The 27,010-nt window shown below is 51.9% G+C and overlaps 2 protein-coding genes across 2 annotated transcripts; both read left to right on the top strand.

Annotated features, from left to right (window-relative positions):
* The first annotated feature begins 5,729 nt into the window (after positions 1 to 5,729).
* On the top strand, positions 5,730 to 22,710 carry LOC120651063 (flowering locus K homology domain-like). The gene is made up of 7 exons (XM_039928411.1): positions 5,730 to 5,853; positions 6,472 to 6,784; positions 19,163 to 19,394; positions 20,311 to 20,462; positions 20,558 to 21,283; positions 21,387 to 21,578; positions 22,265 to 22,710. The coding sequence occupies exons 2-7, from the start codon at positions 6,482 to 6,484 to the stop codon at positions 22,418 to 22,420; spliced, it is 1,761 nt and encodes a 586-aa protein (XP_039784345.1). The 5' UTR covers positions 5,730 to 5,853; positions 6,472 to 6,481; the 3' UTR covers positions 22,421 to 22,710.
* Positions 22,711 to 22,864: 154 nt separating this feature from the next.
* On the top strand, positions 22,865 to 26,329 carry LOC120651062 (myosin-binding protein 1-like). The gene is made up of 3 exons (XM_039928409.1): positions 22,865 to 24,257; positions 24,340 to 25,708; positions 25,986 to 26,329. Exons 1-2 carry the CDS (start codon positions 23,654 to 23,656, stop codon positions 25,665 to 25,667), a joined length of 1,932 nt encoding a protein of 643 aa, XP_039784343.1. The 5' UTR covers positions 22,865 to 23,653; the 3' UTR covers positions 25,668 to 25,708; positions 25,986 to 26,329.
* The last annotated feature ends 681 nt before the right edge of the window (positions 26,330 to 27,010 follow it).

Here is a 27,010-nt window from a genome sequence, read left to right as displayed (position 1 = left end):
AACCCTTCGCAGCACTATTCACTTGAGTCTATAGCTATGCAGATAACCCCCTGAACTTATTTCAATTCTTGCCCGAGGTCCCTCACGTGGATTTGGAACAGAGGAGTGCTCAGGAAGCTCGATTCCGGTGGGGGAAGGCCGTGCCGACTGTCGGGGAGTGGTGGGGAAGCACGAGGGGCTCACCTAGGGCCGGATAGAAGCAAGAGTTGGAGCCGGGGATGGTTGGAGGAAGGGCGTCGGCGGTGCAGCAGCATGAGCGGCGATGGCGGCGGCGCCCTCGCCTGCGGCGAGGCAGGTTGGTGATGGAGCGGCCACGAGAGGGTTCAACAGAGCCGGGCGGACCAGGGGTGCTCGGCAGTGCGGCGCAGGGGCGCATGCGCACGGCTCGCGACGAGCAGCAGCATGCCGGCGATGGCATGGCTGGAGAACGAGTGCGGAAACAATGGGAACGCGCAAGAACGAGGAGAGCTTGAGCTTTAGGGAGTTGAGGGGAGTTGATTTTAGCCGTGGGTTGGTGGAAACGGTGGCCGGGAGGTGGAGTTCGATGGCGGCCTGAGTTTCGACGAAACTTTAATGGAGGTTGGTGGCGTCAATGGTGGAGGGACGACTCTGTGTGACGAGGCCGAGGGCCAGGTGGTCGGAGAGGTCGACGTGGTCAACGTAGCGCCCCACGACGGAGGAATTGAACCACAAGGGTTCGGTCCCGTCGAATCGGACCGACGGACGGAGCTCTGCTCCCATGGCGGCGCAGCGAAAGCTGAGTGGCACGAGCTTCGCGGCACGTCGCAGGCACGGCAAGCGCGCGGATGTGCTGGCATGCGCGTTGGAGCGTGGCGAGCGGCTACGCGGCGGTGCGAGTAGGCGGATGGTGCGCGGTAGCGCGGAACGCGCGTCACGCGCACAGGCAACGTGCGGGCGGCGGCCATGATTCGGCGCTCGCGCGAGAGGGGGAGGGAGAGGCGTGGGCGGCTCAGGCAGCATGAAGAGGCTTCGGGAGAGGAACGAGCTGGCCTGCGAGTGAGATAAGGACGGCATGGGCGGGGACGCGCGTCGCGAGCAGCATCGTGGCCAATTTGGCCACGGTGACCACGCACGGGAGAGAGGGAGAAGGGAACACGTGGGATTGACATATTTGACCCATTTGTGAGCAATTTGAAACTTCAAATTTTTGTTTAACACTCCAAATTAAAGGGCCAATTGAGGGGGTGTTACAACTATACACTTGCATTTAATATCTTTTGCCGTCCATAGTATCGGCAAAGCTTGCCGATACGCCCATCTGAAAGATATTCGGAATCCCAGCCGATACGCTCTCGAATTTGACTTTGTTCTCTCCCTTGTCAATTACAGATCAAATTGACTGGCACGCTTGGTTTACTTTCCGTGCTTGGCAAACACTTGTTCTCGGATTCCAGTGTGTTGATTTTTGCGTCAAACCGGAGGAGCTTCCACCACCACCATCCGTCCGTCATGCTGCCGGGTTAGGGTAGTGGGGTTGCCGGGGTCCTAGACCCATACAGGATTGTTGGACGGTTGCCGAAATGGCGGTGGGTCGTTCGAGACAGTGGTGAAGCGGGGCAGCGGGGGCGCCGCTTGCCAGGACGGTGGAAGATGGCGAGTGGGGAGGGATAGTGGTGGGCGAGGTCGGTCGGAGTTGGAGAAGGAGAAGCTTGTGCAGTGCCATCGGAGGCTCGTAGCGGAGGCGCCGGGGCGACGCCAGAGTTAGCGGATGGCGGTGGAAGCGGGGAGCTCGGCTGATTTTGAGGACAAGGGTTGGTTAGCGGCGGCAGAAGCATTGGGATGGCGCTGGAGCCTATCGGTGGCAGGAGGAGGCGGGCAGCGATGCTGGCCCATACACGGCCCACGCCAGTGGAGGCAAGGGAGCCTTGTGCGAGGTTCCTTCTCCTGGTCGCTTATTTTTTCATAGTGAAATATGTGCATGCACGTTCTTAAAAAAAAGTTGTGACTTAAATATTTGTGTTTTTTAGATTCATTTGGGTCTTTTAATGGAGACTAGCTTAGAAGTTTCATAATATTAAATATCATCAGTTTTGCTGACATGGCAAGAAGAGAGAAGGATAGAGTTTCATGAAATATGAGGAGGGTTTCATCACCATAAAACTCATCTGGCACAATTACCTAGTTCTCAATCTAGATAACTGTGCCTATGAAACTCCCACTGAGACTGGCCTTATATATGCCACCCATACCATAGTCAAAATGGCTATTAAGTGCAGCAGGAAGAGTCACTTTTGCCCTTGTCCCCACATGTCAAATTCATGGGCGCTATGCGGCTGCCCCCTGCGTCCCCGCTGCGCGTGGCCGTGCGTGGCGTGCATGTGCATGTGGCCCGCGTCCTCGACACCGCCCTCCTCATCCCGGGGGGCGCCGCCGTTGCCGCCCTAGTGCTAGGCACGCCTTCCAGAAGTGGGAGCGCTGGTAGTAACCAGCCCTGACAGAGTCGACCATCGTGGTGATCATGGAGGAGCACATGGTGACGAGCCCGGCGAAGGGGGAACGTGGTGCCCTTACCGCGGGCGCTGCCGCAGGGGGACACGAGTGCATCAAACACCGCGGGCAGGATGTGCACCACACCGGTGGCAAGGATGACCCCGGCCGCAAACATCTTGACCGCGATGAAGATGTCCCCGTCGGGCCAGAGTGGGGGCGCTGAGTGGCCCAGGACGAGCACCAGCGACCCTGTCGCGCCCAACGCCCAACGCCAGGATGGATGCCACCGCAACAAGCTTGAGCCGCAGCGCCCCGCACGCGTCCTCCTCCTCGATCTCTGCCGCCTTCTCGCCGCACTCGCACTCCGCTGCCGGCGCCGCGGCGGCGCGCTGCCGCCACTGGGAGAAGGACGACGACGAGGCGAAGCGTGCGGCGTGCCGCGGGCGTGGGCGTCCACGTGGCAAGGGACGAAGAACGCTCACTGCTCTGGCCCTCCGCCGCTTTGGAATGGAGTGGCCGCCAAGCTGCCTCGACTACTGGATCGAGCTGAGCTGGTGCGCTCCTTCTGTCCCTCCTTGCCTCCGCCCTAGCCGGTGCTGGTAGAGGCGGCCCTAGAGGAGCGAGCCTGGGTTGTCTGACAGGAGCTCTAGTGGCTTGAAGCCCAAGTGACGCGAAGAGAAGAGAAATGAAGAGAAGAGAAAGGACATGATCAGATTGGGTGGCGAAGACTGGGGAGGGATGGATGCGTGCAATTCGCACGAAAAAATAGAGAGCAGCGCGAGGTAGAAGACGGGGCAAAATGGGTATTGCAAAATTCTGTTAGCTGTCATTTCAATGAAATCAAACGATGATGGAGCCTAGGGAAACAAAAAGATGGAACGATGGCACAACAGGAACTGCAACTTTTTTCAATGGTATATGAGGAATTTCGAACTTTTCTAATGGCTCGTGGGGAATTATCTCCTTAGCTGTTGGGAGGTTTAGGCATCAGGTGGGAGAGGAAGCTGACAGAAAAAAAGAAAAATCAGATAAGTGGGCCAGTGATGGGCCTGCATTGTCGAAACCCTCAACTTTCCAAATGCGGGGACCAAAGCGCTGAGCTCCCTTTCGGCCCAGCCCACAGGAAACACACACAAGGCCCAAACAGCCGCTGGTGACAGGTGTGAATCGGGTCCTCTCCACTGCTGCTGGCGTTTTTTTTTCATTTTTATATTTAAAAAAAATTAAAATTTCAAAAATATATGACCGTTCCAAGAAATTTAAAAAATGGGCCCATGTCGCCCATGGGGTGGGCGACAGGCCCCTTGTCGCCCCCTGCCTGGGCGATAGGCCATTTTTGTAAAAAAAAATTTACGATCCGGTCCTCGGTCAGCGGGGCGCGGGGGCTCGGCGGCGGGGGGGGGGGGGGGGGGTCGCCCCCCCAACGGGCGACAAGGTCGGCGCGGGGGCTCGGCGGCGGGGGCCGGTCGCCCCCCCCACGGGCGACAGGATGGGGCCTGTCGCCCCCCCTTTGGGCGACAGGGTCCCTCCTCTATATAAGCCCCCACCCTCATTCCCTCCTCATTTGAGCCCAAAAATTTTACCAAAAATCCAGAAAAAAAAGAGAGAAACTTCCACAAAAAATCCTAAAAAAAAAGAGAGGGGTGAGGAGAAGGGAAGCGGCGAAACCCTGCCGGACTACGCACTTGTGATCAGCAGGTAATTATATTTGAATCCATTGATATTGTATAGCAATTTAATATAATTAGTGCTATAGTAGAATAATTTAAGTACGAGTTCGAGGCTAGAATTAATTTTTGGATAGTGAAATATAGAATTGTAAATTTATAATGACAGTACCTTATTGATATTAGAGCATAAGGCAATGGCTGCCTCCAATTCAGGAGGATTTTCATGGACCGAAGAAAAATCTAGTATAATACTTGATATCATGACACATCTTTTAATCAGTAAGAAGTTGGATCCATTAGCGGATGATACGATAGAGATGGTGTTGTCCAAAATAGTAGAATTTAAAGATTTCACAATGTTTCGAGGTATTACAATGCAAGATGTAAAGGGACACCTGCTAGAACGTCGGAATATATACATGAGAGTATGTGAACTAGCGAATCATCCTAATGTCATTGGATTCTTACAGAGTTCTTGTAAAATATGGATGCGGCCAGAGGTGTATGAGATGCACATTAAGGTAACTCTCATTCAGTTCTAATTCCGTCCGTCATTTTAGAATCTATATTTATAAAATAGTAAAATTGTTTTTTAATTATATGCTAGGATTACCCCGAGTACACGGAGTTGATTAACTATGGCGCTATATGTGCACTTAAAGACATAAATGTCTACTCCATTTGGCCCGTACAAAACATTGTAGTCATAAAAAATACTTGAAACTGCATCTTGCTCGACATATCTGTATATCACAGAATACTTATCGAGTTATACTCTTTACTTCACTACCTTATTCAATAATTCGTAAAAACTAAGTATGGATTTCAAGTACAACATTTAAGTATTCATAACTACGTGATGACACACAAATTCTATACTGCATATGCGAAATTCTATTCTAAATCGTAATTAATTTATAAACACGTCTCTAATAGTACTGCAATTGTAATAATAATCGCATAGTCTTAATTTCCTAAACTAATAATAAGCGCGTATCCTTAAACTCCTACTTAAATTGGTTTTACTATAGCATTAATTAAATTTAATTACTCTACAATATCAATGGAAAAATACATAAGTTAAATATAATTACCTGCAGATCATAAGTGCGCAATCCGGCAGGGCTTCGCCGCTTCCCTTCTCCTCACCCCTCTCTTTTTTTCTGGATTTTTTGTGAAATTTTTGAGCTCAAACGAGGAGAAAATGAGAATGGAGGGTTTATATAGAGGCGACGGGCCCCCCTATCGCCCGTTGGGGGGGAGCGACCGGCCCTCCGCCGCCGAGCGACCCTGTCGCCCGAGGGGGGACGACAGGCCCGCCTCGTCGCCCGTTGGCTGGGCGACAGGCCCCGAGCCCCCGCGCCGCACTAACCGAGGATCGGATCGTAATTTTTTTTTTACAAAAAAAGGCCTGTCGCCTAGGCAGGGGGCGACAGGGGCCTGTCGCCCACTCCATGGGCGACTGTGGTTCATTTTTGAAATTTGTTGAAACCGCCATATATTTTTAAAATTTTAATTTTTTTAAATATAAAAATGAAAATAAAACTGCTGCTGCTGCCGTGCTAAACCCCTCTGCTCTCCACCAACTTTAAAACCCCTTTCTTTCTCTCTCTCTCCAACCCTTGATCCTTCACGTGCTCCGCCGCGCCGCGGCTCGTCGCCGCCGCCATTGCTTCCTCCACCGCGTGCTCCGCTCCTCCCCCGCCCCGCCGGCTCCCCTTCATACGAGGAGGTATGCGTAAGCCCTGCACCCCCGTCCTGTCTCCCGTGCGTGAGCGCGCGCGCGTCCCGGGAATCGCGCCCTCTGGGCGGGTTGGGCGGCGGCGCCCCCCGCGGTCGGCGCTAGGAGCCGCGCTTCCGTTTCGAGGGTTGGAGGGAGGATGATGGGGTCGGATTGAGGGAGCGCGGTGTAGACCTGAGCGTTTGAGGGTGGCGGGGGCGAAACGGCGTCGACTTGATCTAGTCGCAAGCTATGTTGCTGGATTTTTATCTTCCTTTTTATTCTTATTAGGCCTAGTTTTGGGTTTGTATCTGCGGGTTATTGCTCGTATGATGCTTACACAGGACTAAGATTATGGTCTGGATGGTGAAAGGCTGCTTGAGATCACTATCGGACATTGCTGGCATATGCGCCTGCCATTTGAGTGCGAATATTACTCGTATTGTATTTGGGGGAAAATGAATTTTCGAGCCTGATTGTTCTTGTGGCGTGTGTTTCTATTGTGTATCTGTGGTAATGCTCTGATTCTTCAACATTGCCCATCATTATTGCTTTCTCCTAACCATTAAGATGTTGATTGTTTCTATTGGGTGTTGATTTGACCTGTGTTTATATGCTTTGTTGCTTCAGTGCTGGTGGCATGGCTAAGATGCAGTCAAGTTCCAAGGAGCAAGAGGTTCATAAAGTGGCAGGCAAATCCCGTGAGCAAAGCCCCCTGAAACAAGGCTCTGTTGATAATGAAGACTCTGGTGGTACTACCCCCTCTGCTGGTGAAAACAGGTATCCTGGTTGGCCTGGAACCAGTGTCTTCAGGATGCTGATTCCTTCACATAAAGTCGGTGCGATAATTGGCAACAAAGGTGAAAGGGTTAGAAGACTGTGTGAGGAAACAAAAGCCTGTGTCCGAATTATAGGTGGCCATCTTTGTGCGGCAGAGCAAGCTGTAAGTTCTAAGTTGTCCACTGCACAGTTACCTTATAGTTGATTTAGGATTTCCCTGGTTTCCAAACAGGACCTTAAGGAGTTTATGTTTCTTGTTCATTGGATAATATAATTTCTTGTATTTTTGGCTGCATTATATTTCCCTTTTATCTTTTAGGAAAGAATATGTTTGTTTGCGTTTGAAAACCAGAATGGTTTTCATCCTTATATGTGATCAATTACAACTTGTTGCTATTTGTTTGTAATAAACACCTTTTGGTTTAGTTAGTACAATACATAAAAATGCATCTTGGTTTCATAAAATTTGTAGGCGCCATCGAACTTTGGGTAACTATCAAAGTGTAGCCCAAACGAATCCTATATTTGCTCACTTTATCCTGGTCAAAGACAGGGCATTTTGTCAGCACAGATTGTCAACCCACTATCTTAAAAACTTGTCGTGGTGTGCAAACCCACAGCCGGGTGGCGTAGTGCACCCGCCTAAACCCAGAGGGTGAGTACTCGGGGGTTAGCTAGGATTAGCCCAATTTCGGTGGAAGAACACGATGAACACAGCTGGTTTAGAGTGGTTCGGGCCGCCGGAGCGTAATACCATACGTTCACTGTGTGTTGTATTGCTTGCGCTCTCCAGAGATTGAGAATGGAATTGTTCGGAGTGAATCCGAGCTTGTGTTGCCTTGACCTCGCTTGGCCCTGGCCTTAGCCTTGGCCTGTGTGTATCTGTGTTCTAGCGGGCGTGCTCTCCCTTTTATATGTCCAAGGGGAGCACGTACACTGAGCGGGGCCCCGACATGTGGACCCGGCGATGTATTATAAACTACACTTTGGCCTTCAATGCCTCAGATCCGGAGATCTTGTCGTCGGCTTCCGTGCGTAGCTTCTGACCAGGGATGGTCTTGAGCTGTCCTGTCAGAGTAGAGTATAGCCTCTGCAGCCGCGCGTCGAGGTCATGATGAAGCGACGAACTACTGACCCAGTCCACTGTAGCAGCGTGCACTGTTGCTCTAGTCAGTAGCTGGTCATCATGACTCGTCGCCCATGCGCGCGGCGCTAAGTCTTTAATGCTTACCTTGGTAATTGGAGCCGCCTCGGTAACTGGCGATCCACAGTGTGGACTGACAAAAGCTGCCCTGTGCCCAGAGGCAGCAGAGCCCGCCTCAACCACTCGCACTTAATGCGGGTGGGTGAGGGAGCTTCCAGCGGAAGGCTTGCGCCCGCGCCCGCGTCTGCGTGACACGTGGCGGCTCTGGACCCCTCCCGAGCAGTTAGCTGAGCCGAGAGCTCACGGGAGTCCGGATGGCACGTGGAGGTTCTGGACCCACCTGCGGGGCTCCGGGTCCGCGGCCACAGGTGCTGAGCATTTCCACCTCTGGGACATGTGGTGGCACCAGACCCGTCCCCGAGCGGGAAGCGGGTCCGGGACCGTTGGTCCGGTGAGATGGAGTCGGACCCCAGGGGTCCGGCTGCTCAGCTCTTTAGGGCGTAGTTACGGATAACTACGTGAGTCTTGTGACAGTAGGAGTGGGTACCCCAGTTGCAGGGTACCGACAGAGGCCCCCGGGCCCGTCTCAGGAGAGGCAACGAACCCGCAGGTGGGGCCACTACTGTGAGCAACTTGGCTACTTCTGGCGCCCAGCGGTGCGCGCCGCAAGGGTCTTGTCCTGCGTCGTCCATCCTTTGGGTCACCTGCTGCTGTAAGCATCTAGGCCCTCAAGGTATGTTTCGGTGATTAATGACAACCATTTTTGTGACTAATGAGTTTGTGAAACTTAATAGATCATTATCGCTCATTTGGTCATATGTCAAAAGAGGCCCCTAAATTTCGTTATCCAAAAAGGCGATCTCGGTATTCAACTCAAATATATATCAAGACTAAGGATCTTTCTAGTCCTAAGTGTCGTAAGGTTGAGAAGGACACTTAGGTTAGTATAGGTTTTATAGTTTTGCAGTGATCGCACTATTAAGAGGGGTTAATGTCAAGTAACTTGAGCATGGACATGGTCATTTGAAAATGGATGCACACTATGGTCACTCAGGTTTCTAGAAGTTCAAATAAGTGGTTTTCAACTAATATCTCAAGAATATTTGGATTTCACTCAAGACTCAAATCAGAAAAGGCAAAATCAGAAAAAGTCTATACACCGGTTTAACCGACGCTTCCACTTTTCTATACGTCGGTTAAACGCAGTCAGCAGAGTCTGGACAGGTTCTATACACCGGTTAAACCGATGTTGTTTGAATTAACATCGGTGCATTAGTCCAGAGTTGGTTTTGCCAGGACATTTCAAGTTCAATACACCGGTTAAACCGACGCTATTTGAAATGAGACGTCGGTGCAATTGACCAGTGAGATGGTTTTTTCAGGGATTTCAGAAGCTGTACTCACCGGTTAAACCGACGATGGATTTGAGTTAACGTCGGTGCAGTTGTCCAGAGACTTGGTTTTTTAGTTGACCAGTGGACAACTACACTCACCGGTTAAATCGATGATACGTCGGTTAATCTGCCCGAGTTGTAACGGCTAGTTTTCAGAATGGGCAGTTTACATTCATCGGTTAAACCGACGCTGGCTATTGGAGGATCGTCGGATTAACCGGCGCTACGCAGTTTTCTGGCAGCTTTTCTCCAACGGCTCTATTCGTGTGAGCTGCCTATATATACCCCTCCAATAGGTCATTTTGCATTCTCTTGACACCAGGCAACATTCATACACTCATATATTGTTGAGAGCCAACTTGAGCTTCACCATTCACATATTTGTTCATTCAATCATTCAAGAAGCAAGACTAAGGACTTGAGTAGAGAGAAGCTTGTGTGCATCCGTTCTTGGTGATCGGTTCTTGCTCAAGTGAAGACCGTAGCTTGTTACTCTTGGTGATTGGCAGCACCTAGACGATCTTGGTGATTGAAGGTGTTTCTTCCGGAGCTTGCCAACGATTGTGGGAGCCCGAAGAAGGTTGTACGTGGCTTGAGCTCCACCACGCCGGGATGGTGAACGGAGACTCTTAGTGAGCGCCCTCGTCTCGGTGACTTGGGAGGTGACAAGACTCTTAGTGAGTGTCACAACGTGGATTAGGGGTGTGTGCCAACACATCGACACCACGAGAAAAAATCCGGTTATCTCTTGCCTACTCTTTATTTTCAAGCACTTACTTTCATGCAATTATTCATGTGCTTGACCTTAGAGATCATAGCTTAGCTCTACCTTGCTTAGTTTCATATCTAGTTGTACCTTCATAAGCTTGTGTAGTTTGCTTAGCTAGCCGGTTGGTGAATTGAGCCTTACTAGTATTGCATAGGTTAAGGTTGCTTTACTTTGTTTTAGAAATTGGAAAAAGTCCCAATTCACCCCCCCTCTTGGTCCATCGATCCTTACAGCTGCATCATCACGTTTGGACCTGCACATGACTCAAGGTAGATGCATAGTAGCGTGCCCACGGGTCCCAAATCCTGTTGGCTGTAATCCTTTGAGATAGACAGCTAGGTTCAGTGAACGGAGCTCAAGGGGCCGGCCTTTAGGTTAAGAGAAAGTCTGGACCTCCAGGTTCCCAGTCCTAGGTACTACGGCACTCATTCACAGGAGGTGGTGCGTGCAGGCTTAGGGTACGGTACCAGGCTAAGCGGCTACACGGCTCCGGACCTCCCCGGAGAATGAGTGCGCTTCCCTGAACCTATAGGTTCTCAGGGTCCGAACCCCTCTTCCATGAGGGGTCTCGAGCTAAGTCATTAACTAGCTAACTCAATTCGGACCACAATCACCGCACAAGAGTAAGAAGCCACGTGGGGGTTAGCAAAAACAGAATGCGTAGATTGAAATTGGAATGTAATATCCTTAGAGGCGAACTGAGAATAAACTTTTTCTTTATAACTAGATGTACATGAGATGTGCGATGTAAGCCAGAACACGGGTTTATGAGGCCGGAGCTGTCCGGACCTTCGGGCCCCCAGTCTTAGGTACTACGGTACTCGCCCTAGGGAGGTAGAGCATGCAGGCTTAGGGTACGGAACCAGGCTAAGCGGCTACACGGCTCGGACCTCCCTGGAGGGTGAGTACGCTTCCCTGAACCTGGTTCGCAGAGGTCCGGATCCCTCCACGGGGGAGGCTCATCGGACTGGACCACACGGAAGTACTACCTAGTTACAAAGGAAAAGGTTTTATTCCCTGCTAGGCCTCTAAGGGTAGGACTTACAGAGATGTAGAGTCGGGGGTGCGACCGGAGTCGGTTTTCCGCCGGAGAGAGCCACCAGAGTCGGCTTAGTGCGACCGGAGTGGGCTTTCCGCCGGAGCGGGCTTGGTGCGACCGGAGTCGGCTTTCCGCCGGAGCGGGCTTGGTGCGACCGGTGTCGGCTTTCCGCCGGAGCGGGATTCCTCACATGAGTGAGGTATGCTGCGAGCTGGGATTTGTCGCTCCGCCGCTCGCAGCTTGTGAGGGGGCCCTTGACGGGCGCCCTGACTCTTGCTGACGTGCAGCGCGCACCGCTGCCGACAGTGGCTGCTGTTAGAAGCTCAATTCTAACTCTCATTGAGCTGAGAGGATGACAATGAACTTGAGGCAATTTTCTTGGTTTTTCTTCATTCACAAACTCAAAGCCATACCATCCAACGGGAGGGGTGGCCACACATATATACAGCCAGCCAAAGGGGTGCTAACTGACTAGTCTAAGATGCTCCTGCTGTCCTAGAAAAGTAGATGCTAACTGCTGCTGTCCTACTAACCGCAGCTGCCCTAGCAAACTGAAAAACAGTCCAAGATGCTGTCCTCTAGGGGCAGCACAAACCCACTGCGTACTGCAGCAAAAAGGAGGTGCTGCAGCCCCACAAAGACCAAGAGTACAAGACTTATTCCCTTCATTCTCCTCCTAAGCCTTGTGCGTCGTCTTGTGGGAAAGTTGGACCATCCCGGTCCTGGAGCAAAGCTCAAGGAACTTGATCCTTCCAAGGGGCTTGGTGAGCAGATCCGCAAGCTGATCCTTGGTGTTGATGTAGCTCGCCTTGATGCTTCATTCCTCCAAGCAGCCTCGGATGAAGTGATACCTCACCCGGATGTGCTTGCTCCGTTCGTGGAAAACGGGGTTCTTCGCCAAGGCCAGAGCGGACTTGCTGTCCACCCTGAGCTCCACTGCTCCAGTGTCTCTGCCGAGTAGATCACCAAGCAGTCGAGCGAGCCAGAGCGCCTGAGTCGACGCGGTGGAGGCCGCTATGTACTCGGCCTCGCAGCTGGACAAGGCCACCACCTGCTGCTTGACCGACTGCCAGCTAACGAGGCACTCGCCGAGGAAGAAGAGGATCCCGCTCGTACTCTTGCTGGTGTCGATGTCGCCGGCGTGGTCGCTGTCGCTGTACCCAACGAAGTGTGCCGCCCCAGGGCACCTCGGGTAGTGGAGACCGTGGTCGAGAGTCCCCGCAACATAGCGGATGCTGGTGCTCCGTCGTCGGTCGCTGCATGAACCGACTGACGTAGCCGACGGAGAACGCCAAGTCCGGCCGTGTGTGGGCGAGGTAGCGGAGGCTCCCCACAAGACGCCGGTACTGAGTAGCGTCCACCTCCTCCGCCGTGCTGTCACGGCTCAGCTTCAGCCTCTCCTCCATCGGAGTGAGAGTTGGGATGCAGTCGGTGAGCCCAGCGAGCTCGACGACGCGCTTGGCGTAGGCGGTATGTCGAAGTGTGATCCCGGAGTCGTCCTGGTGCACCTCGATCCCCAGGTAGAAGGAGAGAGGCCCCAGGTCGCTCATCTGGAAGGTGGCCTTCATCTCCTCCTTGAACGCCGCCACCTCCGCATCCTTGGTGCCGGTGATCACCAAGTCGTCGACGTAGACACCCACCAGCAGGGCATTTCCGCCATTGCCCCGCCGGTAGATGGCCGCCTCGTGCAGACTTTGCTCGAATCCCATCCCCTTGAGCGTGGAGTCCAGCTTGGCGTTCCACGCCCTCGGGGCCTGCCGCAAGCCATAGAGGGCCTTGCGCAGACGTAGCACCTTACCCTCCTTGCCGGGGATCGCAAACCCCGGCGGCTGGTGCACGTAGACCTCCTCCTTCAAGTCCCCGTTGAGAAACGCCGACTTGACGTCCATGTGATGGACACGCCAGCCCTCCTGGGCAGGTAGCGCAAGGAGGAGTCGCACGGACTCCATCCGTGCCACGGGAGCGAAGGCATCGTCGAAGTCGACTCCCTCCTGCTGCACGAAACCTCGTGCCACCAGGCGAGCCTTGTGCTTGACGACGGTGCCGGCCTCATCCCTCTTCAGCTTGAACACCCACTTAAGGGTGATCGCGCGGTGACCGCGAGGGAGGTCAGCAAGCTCCCAAGTGCGGTTCTTCTCAACCGCGTCCATCTCCGACTGCATCGCGGCACGCCATGCCGCGTGTCCCTCGGCCTCTGCGAAAGACCGAGGCTTGCCGTCGTCGCACGCGAGGTGCAACTGCGCCTCCAGGTCGTGAGGCACCAGTCCCGGCACCGGCTGATCACCGAGAAGGTCCTCCATCGTACGGTACCGCAACGGCTCGCCGTCGTGGTACGCGTCGACGCGCTCCTCGTCGTGAGAGAGCGGAGTAGCGAACTCCACCGGACTGTGCTCAGCACGAGCAGGTGTCGAAGTAGACGTGCCTGGAGGAGTGGCTATCGGTACTGGAGTGCGCGGCGTAGCCGGCTGTGGTGGTGCAGTCGAGGAACTCGGCGCAGCCGGAGTCGTAGCTGAAGGGCGTGGTGCCGCCGGTGTGGCGGGCGCCGGAGTCGGTGGAGGCTCGGGGACCGGGGTAGGCACGCTCGGCGAAGAAGAGCTGCCTACTCCCCAGCTCCCTCGAAGTGGACGTACTCGACGGTGAAGTCGTCATACGTCGGAGCCGAGCCGTCGTCCACCGCCTTGTCCCACGCCCATCCTCGCCCTTCGTCGAACACGACGTCGCGCGCCGTGCGCACACGCTGTGTCTCCGGGTCGAGAATGCGGTAGGCCTTCGAACCCTCCGCGTAGCCGATGAACACTCCCGGAGTGCTCCTGTCGTCGAGCTTGCCGATGTGGCCAAGCTCCTTGGCGAACGCGAGGCAGCCGAAGACCCTCAGATGGGAGACCGCCGGCTTGCGCCCGTGCCAAGCCTCATACGGCGTCATGCCGTCGAGCGCCTTGGTGGGCGAGCGGTTGACGATGTAGACGGCCGTCACCACCGCCTCTCCCCGGTACAAGGCCGGCACCCCCCTCTACTTGAGGAGGGCCCGAGCCATCCCCACAACTGTTTGGTTGCGCCGCTCGACGACGCCGTTCTGCTGCGGGCTATACGGTGCGGAGTAGTGGCGCTGGATGCCCTCATCCGCGCAGTACGCCGTGAACTCGGCCGTCGTGAACTCGCCGCCGTTGTCGGTGCGCAGCACGCGCAACTTGCGGCCGCTCTCCGCCTCCGCAGCAGCCTGAGTACGCCTGATGGCGTCCGCAGCCTCTCCCTTGCTGCCGAGGATCATCACCCACATGAAGCGGGAGAGGTCGTCGACGAGCAGCAGGAAGTAGCGCCATCCTCCTGGTATGACCGGTGTCACCGGGCCACACAAGTCCCCGTGTACGAGCTCGAGCCGCTCCCTGGCTCGGAAGCTCGCCTGCTGGGGGAAGGAGTGTCGCCTCTGCTTCGTCAGTACGCAGACGTCGCAGAGCTGCTCCACGTGGTCGAGGCTCGGGAGGCCTCGCACCATCTCCTTGGCGCTGAGCCGCTTCAGGGCCTCAAAGTGAAGGTGCCCAAAGCGCTCGTGCCACTGCCACGCCTCGTCGTCCCTGCGAGCTGCAAGACAAAGAGGCTGGGCCACCCCGACGTGGAGGATGTAGAGGCGGTTCTTCCCTCGAACCACCCTGGCGAGAAGCTGGCGACGGTGGTCCCAGATGCGGAGGACCCCGCTATCGATCACCACGCGGGAGCCGCTCTCATCGAGCTGCCCAAGGCTGATGATGGAGTTCCGCAGCGCCGGGATGTAGTAGACTCCGGTGAGCATCCGGTGCTCTCCGGACTTGGCGGTGAAGATCACGGAGCCCACGCCCTTGATCTCCACGACGGAGGAGTCCCTGAACCTGACGGAGCCACCTACATCGACGTCCAGGTCGGAGAAGAACTCCCGCCACCCGGTCATGTGGTGCGTGGCGCCGGAGTCGAGGTACCAGCCGTCGACCCTGTCGTCGTCGGAGCTGTTGCCGAGGAGGACTCGGGCACGCGGCTCGTCGAGGTGGAGTAGAGCGGTGGCAGGCGGTGCCGCCAGATGCGGCTCCATGTCCCCGTGGAGGAGGAACAGAGCCGGCTCGTCATCCGGCTGGGCCTCCGCGACGTGGGCTTGGCCCCCACGCCTCCGCTCCGGGCAGTCCCTGGCCCAGTGGCCGGGCCTGCCACAGTTGTGGCAGACGTCGTCTCGTGCCGCCTTGGGCCTATCGGCGGTGCCGCCCTGAGCATCTCCGCGGGCGCCACCCTCGGCGCGCCCTCGTGCCCCGGCTTGGGCACCTCTGTGCCCCTTTCGCGGCTTGCCGCGCTTGCGGCCACCAGTCGAGGAAGAGGGCTCCCCCCTCCTCCTGTCACCGCGCCAGGCCTCCCACTGCTCCTGAGTGAGGTGGAGCTTCCCACCGATGGAGATGCCTCCCGAGGGAGGCTGTGGCTCGTCGCTGTCGACGACCTTGAGGCGACCTATCGCTTCCTCGATCGTCATGGTGGAGAGGTCCAGCAGAGACTCGATCGAGCGAGCGGTCTGCCTGTACCTCTCGGGGACGCAGCGGAAGAGCTTCTCGACAGCTCTCTCCTCGTCGTAGGTGTCGTCGCCGAACTGCACCATCTTCTGCAGCAGAGTGTTGAGACGGAGAGCGAAGTCATCAACATCCTCACCTGGCTTGAAGGCCAGGTTCTCCCACTCCTTGCGAAGTGCCTGCAGAGTGGTCTGCGGGCTCGATCGCTGCCGATGCGTGCCGCAGCGATGGAGTCCCAGGCCTCCTTGGCAGTTCGCTTCTTGGAAAGCGTGAACTGCATCTCGGGCGGGGCTGCTGCGATGAGAGCATCCAGCGCCCGTCGATCCTCATCGTAGTCGATGTCGCCGTACCGGACTGCCTCCCACATATGCCGCACCTGGAGCTTCACCTCCATGACCGCGGCCCACTCGACGTAGTTGGTCTTGGTGAGGGTGGGCCACCCACCGCCGGGACCGACGTCCCTGACCACCGCCTGGAAGCCGTGGTAGCTGGGGGCGCCGCCGCGCGCGCCCCAGCCAAGAGTGCCGCCGCCGCCCTGCGCGCCGCCTCCTGGGCCACCGCCAGCGGCCTACGCGCCACCGCCAGGGGCGCGGCCGCCAGCCTGTGCGCCGCCGCCGCCCTGTGCGCCACCGCCTGGAGCGCGGCCGTCAGCCTGCGGGCCGCCGCCACCGTCGCCGGGCGCGTGAGCCACCAGGTCACCGCCGCGGGGCGCGCGGGCCAACAGGTTGCCGCCGCCGGGCGCGCCGGCGTCCAGGCCGGCGCCGTGGGGGTGGGCTGCTGCCCACCGCGCGGTCCGCTCCCGCGCCATCTCCCTCGCCAACTCCTCAAGGTCCATGTCGGCGGTGGTGTCGGCGGCGATGGAGCCGCTGAGGCTGCCGCGCAAGGTCTCAACTTCAACCTCCGCCGCACGCGCTGCATCTTCCGCCTCCTCTGCTTCCACCTCCGCCCTGGCCGCTGCCAACTCCGCTGCGGCCAGCCTAGCCGCCCTCGCCGCTGCTGCAGCGGCTTGAGCCGTCGCTCGCCTGCGTTCCTCTGCCGCGGCGAGCTCGGCGTCTCGCTGACGCCGTGCGCTCGAGGCGACCGAGCGCTGGGACGGTGCGTCGGACATGGCGCGCCTCCAAGGGGCTGCTGCGTGGAGAAGAGGAAGGGAAAGGGGAAGCAGCCGGTGGTGCAGCTGCTGTTGCTGCAGCGGCTGGTGCAGCTGCTGTTGCTGCAGCGGCTGGTGCAGCTGCTGCTGCTGCTGCATTAGCTGCTGCTGGTGGTGGCTGGGCTGCTACAAGCTCTTGGGAAGGGGAGGAGCAAGAGATATCCAACCTACAGGAAAGTACGGCTCTGATACCAGTTGTTAGAAGCTCAATTCTAACTCTCATTGAGTTGAGAGGATGACAATGAACTTGGGGCAATTTTCTGGGTTTTTCTTCATTCACAAACTCAAAGTCATACCATCCAACGGGAGGGGTGGCCACACATATATACAGCCAGCCAAGGGGCTGCTAACTGCCTAGTCTAAGATGCTCTTGCTGTCCTAGAAAAGTAGATGCTAACTGCTGCTGTCCTACTAACTGCAGCTGTCCTAGCAAACTGAAAAACCGTCCAAGATGCTGTCCTCTAGGGGCAGCACAAACCCACTGCGTGCTGCAGCAAAAAGGAGATGATGCAGCCCCACAAAGACCAAGAGTACAAGACTTATTCCCTTCAGCTGCTCCACGGGCACGGTTGCTTCTGGCGCAGGAAGGCGAGAGGCGTGTGGCGCGGATGATGTTACACCCTCCGTCATCTCCACGTCGTCGTCGTGGTGGGAGTGCTCAACCACCCGAGCCATGGAGATGGGCACGAGATGAGCTAAAACTAGCTAAAGCTTCCCCTACCTGGCGCGCCAAATGTCGTGGTATGCAAACCCACAGCCGGGTGGCGTAGTGCACCCGCCTAAACCCAGAGGGTGAGTACTCGGGGGTTAGCTAGGATTAGCCCAATCTCGGTGGAAGAACACGATGAACACAGCTGGTTTAGAGTGAAATGTCGTGGTGTGCAAACCCACAGCCGGGTGGCGTAGTGCACCCGCCTATACCCAGAGGGTGAGTACTCGGGGGTTAGCTAGGATTAGCCCAATCTCGGTGGAAGAACACGATGAACACAACTGGTTTAGAGTGGTTCGGACCGCCGGAGTGTAATACCATACGTCCACTGTGTGTTGTATTGCTTGCGCTCTCAAGAGATTGAGAACGGAATTGTTCGGAGTGAATCCGAGCTTGTGTTGCCTTGACCTCGCTTGGCCCTGGCCTTAGCCTTGGCTTGTGTGTATCTGTGTTCTAGCGGGCGTGCTCTCCCTTTTATATGTCCAAGGGGAGCACGTACACTGAGCGGGGCCCCGACATGTGGACCTGGCGATGTATTATAAACTACACTTTGGCCTTCAATGCCTCAGATTCGGAGATCTTGTCGTCGGCTTCCGTGCGTAGCTTCTAACAAGGGATGGTCTTGAGCTGTTTTGTCAGAGTAGAGTCTAGCCTCTGCAGCCCGTGTCGAGGTCATGATGACTCGTCGCCCATGCGCGCGGCGCTGAGTCTTTAATGCTTGCCTTGGTAACTGACGAGCCGTCTCGGTAACTGGTGATCCACAGTGTGGACTGACAAAAGCTGCCCCGTGCCCAGAGGCAGCAGAGCCCGCCTCAACCACTCGCACTTAATGCGGGTGGGTGTGGGAGCTTTCAGCGGAAGGCTTGCGCCCGCGCCCGCGTCTGCGTGACACGTGGCGGCTCCGGACCCCTCCCGAGCAGCTAGCTGAGCCGAGAGCTCACGGGGGTCCGGATGGCACGTGGAGGTTCCGGACCCACCTGCGGGGGTCCGGGTCCGCGGCCACAGGTGCTGAGCATTTCCACCTCTGGGACACGTGGTGACACCGGACCCGTCCCCGAGCGGGAAGCGGGTCCGGGACCGTTGGTTCGGTGAGATGGAGTCGGACCCTAGGGGTCCGGCTGCTCAGCTCCTTAGGGCGTAGTTACGGATAACTACGCGAGTCTTGGCACAGTAGGAGTGGGTACCACAGTTGCAGGGTACCGACAAAACTGCAACTCCTTTAATCTGTGATATCCTATGAAATCTACACAAGATATATAGTGAACAATATTTCGTTTTTGAGGAATTGAAGAAATATTTTGAGACAAAACAAGAGATCAATCGCTTTGCTTATAAAGCATTTGCCGGTTGCCACTTACTAAGAAAAAATATTCCACCAGCTGATCATAAAAATAAAAAACTCTTCAAAATAGTATGGCTGGGTGGGAACCATTCTTGTACCATATATTCCTTTTCTAGTGTCCTTTGTTGTCAACTCCTATGGCTCTTAAAAGAAGAGCTTGATTTATGCTTGGAAAATTCCTTTTCTAGTGTCCTTTGTTGTCAACTCCTATGGCTCTTAAAAGAAGAGCTTGATTTATGCTTGGAAAATTTAAGTTCACGCCACTGTCTCGATTACCAATTTACCATTGCTTTTATAATTATCCGTTTCATGCCACCTGTTTTGAAAGTTGTTTAATTCATGCCACACCCATCACAGAGCTTTATCTCCCATTAATTTTTTGCTGAGCTGGCTGATATAGACAATTCAAAATTCCTTCATGTGCTGGTTGAATGTAAAGAATTGTCCTAAAACATGCTCTCATTTTCGTTTTGGAAGGTAATCATTTTTAGAAAGGAGCAGCCTGATGAGCCATTACCTCCGGCCATGGATGCACTACTAAGAGTATATCAACAAACAATTAAAGATGATAATTTAGATTTGGGATCCAATAGTACAATTGTGACACGGATTCTTACACCAAGTGAACAGGCAACAAGCCTTATTGGTGAACAGGGTGCGATGATAAGTTCAATCATGCAAGCTTCTCAAACTAATATCCGTGTCCTTGGTAACTTTCTTACATTGATTTCATGTATCTCTCAGCTCATTTTCCCGCTACTCTTCCTTCTGCTGATGTCAGTGATTGTCATAGGAGTGCATGGTGATCTTCAGATGATTGCACTGATTTAGTGAGAATATGAGTAATCTGCTGCAAGAAACAGGATTTGTACCTAATGAAGTATGAAAATAGAACAGTTAATTCTGTTTCCGCCCAACTTGCTCTGCTGAAGCTCATTTTAGCATAAATTGTGCTTTGCTCTCATCACGGAAGCACACTTGCTGTTGCAATTGCATGATTGCATCTTTTCTCAAACATGGTTGAACTTATCAATATTAGACTGTCGATGCACTTCTGAAATGTAGTGTTGCTGTAAGTATTGGTGTGTGATGCATATGTGTGTTATATGTTGTCAGGTATGAATATCTCATATATGGTCAGAAAATATTGGCCTACATTCAAAGAGTTCTGGTAAAGTACAAACTGTGCTGGAACTTTTAAACTCCTTAATTGTTCATGTATCTTTTTTCTTACTTTTCAACTGATATCTTGGAGTTTTGTCTGGTAATATCAACTTTAACACTGGCAGGACGGCTCTTGATTCATTAATATTTAATACAACAGAAAAGAAACAGTTTCAACCATTACTTCATGAAAATCACATGATGCATCCCCTGCTGAACTAGAAGTAGCATGGTTTTTACCTCATTCAGCTTTGAATTAAAGTGTGTTCACTTGTTCAGCATTATTTGAATTTAAGTCTCAACTTGTTATTTGCCTAGATGAGAACTATCTTGTCCATCTGGAGACACCATGATAGACAGTTTGAGTGTCTTGTTTTTGCAGTTGGTATTGCTGGATTGTCAGTCCAGCTTTCAGTATTATTCAGTATGTACCTCATTCATTACATGGTTTAACTGTTTAGATGGTGACCTGCCGCCTGTTGCACTGGAAGAAGATAAGGTTATTGAAATATGGGGACTGCCCGCAGGAGTGCATAAGGCGTTGGAACTTGTTGCTTCTCATCTGAGGAAGTATCTGGTTGATCGGAGTGTCATCCCATTGTTTGACCATCATGTAAGCTGCCAAATTTTAGAACATTAATTGCTTAAAAGGCATACTGGGATCACATTTTTATCCTTATCAACATTTAATATTGATGACTCCTTCAGGTCCCTATGCCAATATCGCACACGGACATGCCTCCATGCCACTACATTGACTATCCTGATGGCCCTGTGCGTGCAGTTAGTCCAGGCTATCACTCTGTATGTGCTGAAGATTTTCATTGTGAACCATGGAGTGACATTTCCTATTCGAGGGTCAGGCATCCTATTGAAAGTCTTCTACATGCTGATGCATTTGAACACAGATGGGAGACATCTACATCATTCAGGCGATATCGATCGGTTACACCACCAAACTATGCTAGAAGTGCATATTGGCCAGAAGCATCTTCACCAATGGAGGCATATCATTCAGCTCCTATGGAATTACATTCACACTGCAACCTCATACATGGATGGCATGCAACTCCAATTAGTCCAACAGCTTTTGTTGAAAGAGTTCGCTCCCTTATATCTGTGTATGGACAACAAGCACATCCACAGAGACAGACATATCAATCAGATGAAATGTGTAAACATCCACGCTTTGGAAAATCTTTACATGTAAGTGAAGCTCATCCAACCAGGGTGTCTCCATCAGATGCTACTGAACTACCTCCAAATTCTGGTATTTCTGCATGCGGACAAGAAGCATTTCCACCCTTCAGGATGCGTCCACCAACTACCGTGGAAAATCTTCTACACTGTCGTGTATCTGCATGTGGGCCAGAAGCGCCACAGCATCAGACTCCGCCTGCATCAACCAGTCGGTCTGCAGCAGTTGCTTCTCAGGTCTGTGGTTACCAAAGGTGTCTTATTTGTATGCTTGATCACATGTTTTGATTGTCCTGCTAAAATTGGTAATATCTATTTGGGATGGTGGGTTGTTTGACAGGTTAAAAAGAAGATGCAAGTTCCAATATTCTATGCTGAAGCTGTAATTGGCCCATCTGGTGAAAGAATTGAATATATTCGTCGTACCAGCAGGTCGAGCATTTTGATAAACAATTCTGAGGAGAGCATAATGTCTATTGAGATCACTGGAAGTGCTGCAACTGATGTTCTAACTGCAGAACAGCTGATTAAGGTATTCTAAGAGATTTCTTATATGTCTTCTAATATAATATATTTAACTATCCTTTTGATAGTACTTTACATGGTTATCATGCTGAGCAAATAATTTATTAAATTTCCGGGTAGAGTCCTCTGTGGTTGCATATATAAAACATAGAGTTCTCTGACCCCTGGTTGGATGCCTATGTTCAGTGTCTATTACGTTCAGTCCTCTTAATCTATTGGCACCTGTTGGGTAAGAATCTGCCTCTTTCTGCGACGAATGCCTTGCTGGTTTTGTTCAAATGCTCAACATCAGTCCAAGTGCATCGGCAGACAGGCTAATAGCTACTATACTGGTGATGTGGTGCTTTCCTTTTCCTTTTAAGGAGTAATGCGTCAGGTTATCTGTACTTATATCAAGAGCTTTGATGCTGAAGCATTCCATTCGAGAATACCAGGTCATCAAAATGATTCCTTGCGATGTATTATAAGTGCATATTTAAGTGATAAGCTGACATTAATATTGGTTGGAGAATGAGCCAACTCCTTACTTTGTGACTAGTGTAAAATGGTGGTGGCTCCAATTTACTTCTTCTGCATATCGTCTTGTTTTCTGTAATACTAGTTTTAAGCCGATGCTTTATAATTACTCTGTTCATGGTTATCTGTGTTACAAACATGGGCTTTTCACCTCTTGATCATTGTTTTCTTTTCTAGAACTTTATGGCTGAAGCAGCTGCTGCCTCCCCTGGTCATACTTTCGACTTCATTCCACCATATTTGCCAGCATCCAGATCTCCCATTGCTAATATTCTTACTACTGAGAAAAGCAGTGTCACTTTGCCAGAACAGCGCCTGCAAATGATATACTGAAAGCTCCCCCAAAAGTTTTGTTTCTGCACATACCAGCAAAGATACTACCCAAACCTGATACCGGCAACATAGGGAATACCGATACAGTAAATTCAGAAAGATGTTTTGAAATTTATCATGAGATGATTCTACCATTACAATTTTGACGCTGATAATTTCATCTAGATTCTTTTGTAGACCGTTTTGTAGCCTTGATCCATTCCATGGTTTAAAAACTGGACTGAGGTGTTGGTGAGAAAACAGAAGCTAGAGCCTGCGCTTATGGTCCATGGAAGCGAAGTTTTGGTTGATTCGGCACAGATGATGTACAACAGTACGAGATGTGTTCTGAGATGTTTTAAACTTGAAGTTTTGCGTTACATTGGATCATATTCGTACTAACCTTTTCTCCTTGACATGGTCACCATTCTTTGTTTCGGTTAGCTTCTCTAAAGTCGTTTGCTATTTAGGTATGGATATTGGTTGCTACTACTACCACAAATGCCAAGGATTACTCGGTGCTCTACTGCACAAAAGGCACCTACTACTAATTTTGAGAAAACCTGGGGGAAGGGATCTAGCCTCGACATGGGTAAATTTTTTGAATATAAACAATACGAAATTGTATGATAGTACCAGAGTCAAGACCCAAGATAGCAATGCAATCTAAGCAAAACTAGTGTGAAAAATGACACCAGTATTTTCTCTGTTGGTGTTTGGTTATCCCAAAACGAGGGGCAGCGCTGAAACCTCTCGCCGGACGCTGTTAGGCATGCGGGCATTGGAGAGGGAAAACGCCGCGTTTGGGGGCCCCGGCTGCAAGGCAGGCAGACGCATTCGGCTCCTCGTTTCTCTCTCCTCTCTTCGTTCCCGCGTGGAGAGGGAGAGAGACGGGGGATCGGAGCGCCCCTCCTCTTTCCTGCCAAGAAACCACAAATTTCTTTACGGATTTCCCCCCAAGCTTCTCTCGGATTTCCCACGCATTTCATCGCCCTTTTTGGTGGAATTGATTGATTCTCCCCCCACCCAGGCCGGTTGTTGTTGCAGCATCGGCGCGTGCCCCTGGTAGGTTTGCATTGGTCACACGAATTTGCATCCGCTCTTCCTTGTCAAGGTATATATAGAGATCAAAGTTTCTTCAGCAGAATTGAGGCATTGGCCTGACAAAGATCCAGAATTAAAGCTGCTGGGTGATTCATCGAGGAAGCACCGTCACCCTGTATGTGAAATTTTCATGTACATTGATCACCAGACATGGCTGTGAAAACCGGCTCAGGATCAGAGGACTGCTTCTGGCACCGGTTCTGGCCCATGCTGTCATACGCTTGTGGCGAGCTTTGTGTGATCATACTGCTATATGTGGCGGCTCTGGCATCAGACGCCGCGACAAGGCTGGCGCACATCTGCGGGCTCAAGGTGCCGTGCATCTTCTGCACAAGGCTGGACCATGGCCTCCATGGCAAGGCATGGTTCTCCGCGGATTTGGTTTGCGCCGCGCATCGCTCAGAGGTCTCGTCTTTGGCTTACTGCAAGAGCCATGACCAGCTTGCACGATCCGATGATCTCTGCAAAACATGCCTCCTTGCATGCAAAGCTGTAGGTGGTGCCAGCGAGGAGGCTAGCTCTAGCTCCAGATCGAGGTCAAGAGGGTTGTGTTCTTGCTGCTCGGAGCTATTCAAGAATACCCACAATGCTCAGAAGCATTCCGAAGCTGCCAGTGCTGTGGAGGCTTGGGATAATGTATCCCGTTCGGAGAAGACTAATCCAAGGGGCCATGTTTATGCAAGTGACAGCATTGTGACTATGGCACCCAGGGTTGTGCCTGAACAAGTCCCTGCAGATCATCCAAAAGAGAAGGGTATGTTTAGCGTTTTACTTCAGTTTTATTATAACTGAATTGTTTTATTTTCTAATTAATTGTATCATATTTCTTGATGCAGCTTTTGTCGTGGGTATTGAGGAACACCATGAATCAGATGGACAGTCTAGAAAGGACAGTGGTCCTTCTGCACATGCTGGGACAGCAAAGCCAGCAGCATATAGATCTGCCGCACCAACAAGCATTGCTGTCGACCGCAACACCAGTGTAAAAAATGTGCTCGCGTCTAGGGTCAACTTGACATCTCCTCGGCCATCAGAAATCATCTCTGCCAGGGACAGCAATTCAACAACTCAGCAAGAAGTGAAGGCACTCCTTTCCCAGATGTCTTCTGTTAGGGGCCTTGACAGTTCTTCGAGTGAAGGGACTCCTAGGCCTGGTATCAATGTTCAGACTGAAGAAAGCAATCCTGCGAGCAAGAAGCCATCTCTTGAGAGTAATTATTCTGTGCTGGAACCTTCAGACGGGAGCCTCACTGATGATATCGAAGGGGAAAGTTCTCTTGAGAATGTAAAGAAGCAGCTCGAGCTCAACAAGAAGTCAATGGCTGCTCTTTACAAAGAGCTTGAGGAAGAACGGAGCGCTTCAGCGATTGCGGCTAGCCAGACGATGGCCATGATCAATAGATTGCAGGAGGAAAAGGCTGCAATGCAGATGGAAGCACTGCAATACCTGAGGATGATGGAACAGCAGGCTGACCATGACCATGAAGCAATACAGAATCTACATGATTTGCTTACAGAGAGGGAGAAAGAATTACTCGACATGGATGCTGAACTTGCAAACTGCCGGAGGCTCCTAGAGAGCGAGCCATTCAATGGTGCACGACTTGACGCCACTGACACAATGAACAACACAATAGGTGACAGGAATCTGGGATTTGAATTCATGAATGGCCTGGATTTTGTGAGGAGCACCATGTCACGTTTCGAAGATGAAAAGGCATATATTTTAGAATCCTTGAGCAGATTGGAGGAAAATCTCGGCTTTTCCACAAACAGACTTGCTTCTGATGATGCCAAAATCAGTCAAGAGGACATATTGTTTGAAGGGCATACAAGAGCTGATGGCCGGTACAGGGAAAATTCTCAGTTGGATGAACACATGAGTGGCGAATCAACTTCAGATCAGCAACATGGAGGACATGAAATGGTTGAGGACAACAAGGATAAATGTTCTTGTTCTCCTTCGCACAATGACAATATGGGTGGTGTAGCAAGTCTTAAGAATGAAATTTCGCTGTTGAATACAAGACTGATGGCACTTGAAGTTGATCAGGAGTTTCTCAAGCAGGCATTGAGTTCCCTCCAATGTGGCAGTGATGGACTGCAGTGTATACAGGAGATAACCAGCCATTTAGCAGAGCTGCGAAGAGGTGCAAATCAGTGAAGGAAAACGGTTGCCTTGAGTTCACACTATTTTGTCATGAGGTAAGAACCATTCTAGTCATCATGTAATAGCAGGGGGTTACTATGGAACATGTTATGAATAATGAAGACATCATTTCTTATGATGAGAACCAGAAACATTCATTATCTACCATGTTCCTGGTGGATATTAGTGTTTATGGTTCCTAACTATCCAAAAAATAGTGTGTAGGCGCAGTTTATTGTACTTTGACAAATGGGGTGCCACAATTCCTATCCATAAACCTTCCAGTCAACTCTGAAAGAAATTGACCCCAGTTTATTCCAATACTTTTTGCAGATCTTCTCTTGCAGAGATGTACAGGCTAAGAATGGTGTTTCCAGTGAGTGCCCATAATACTATCCATCATAAATCATAGATCTGAAGGAGCACCAACGTTCTTTGTTTGGATCTGGCTCAATGTGGGATAGAAGGTATACCTGAAGTCCTGAACAGAATTTTCCATCTCTTGCACTTGACTTGAGTTTTCTGATCGACCTAGCTGGACAATTGTTAAAGATTACTGAAACAGATCAAACATCTCTTGTATGTGATACGGTGGTTGTTTGGACTAAGAAGCAAGTCTGTTACATATATGTAACCAACCTTGATGTTCTTGCAAAGAGGAGTCAAATTGTACATGACCAAATGCAGTTCTTGTAAAATCAGTGAATATGCCCTTATTTTGGGATGCAAAGTATATCACGTAATGGCGTAATGACCATCCAAATTCATCAACTCTGTTCGGCAGCTCCAGCAGCCTCCAGTCCAATAGTGTTTTCCTCTCACATCGCTCCAGCACCAGCTTACAGCCACCAGCCAGCCAACAGTATTTTTCTCTCACACCACTCCAGCCACCAGCTCCAGCTCCAGCCCAGCGAACAGAGTGATCGTCTCCAACTACTAGAGTGGCTAGAATCCTGCCAATAATTTGCCATGGGTCACTAACATGCGATAGACGACAGTTAGGGGAACTTTACTAATTTGCCCTTGACTAAAACATGTGCGCCAAATTTGCTTTCACGTAGGTTTGAGGCATGTTTGTTTCAGCTTCAAATTGTGGATTGTCAGTTTTACAAACCAAAGTCGAAACAAACAAACAACTTTTGCCCCAGGCAGAGGTCAGCGGCCCAACATAGCGCCCCGGATCGTCCGACGGGCCTCCAAAGCGGGTTAAGCATCCTGTTTTAGGACCGCACCCCCAAACAACTGCAACTTGGCCAGGCCCAGGATCTCAACAACAGCTGGTGTCTTTTGCGCTGCGCTTCGTCTGACGCGTCTTAATGAAAAACATGCTCAGGCATGGTCGCGAAAAAACTTTTGCC

Source organism: Panicum virgatum, chromosome 9K (assembly GCF_016808335.1).
Source record: "Panicum virgatum strain AP13 chromosome 9K, P.virgatum_v5, whole genome shotgun sequence".
Lineage (NCBI taxonomy): Eukaryota > Viridiplantae > Streptophyta > Magnoliopsida > Poales > Poaceae > Panicum > Panicum virgatum.
The sequence above is the reverse complement of the archived record's forward strand: the minus strand, read 5'-3'. Positions and strand labels throughout refer to the sequence as shown.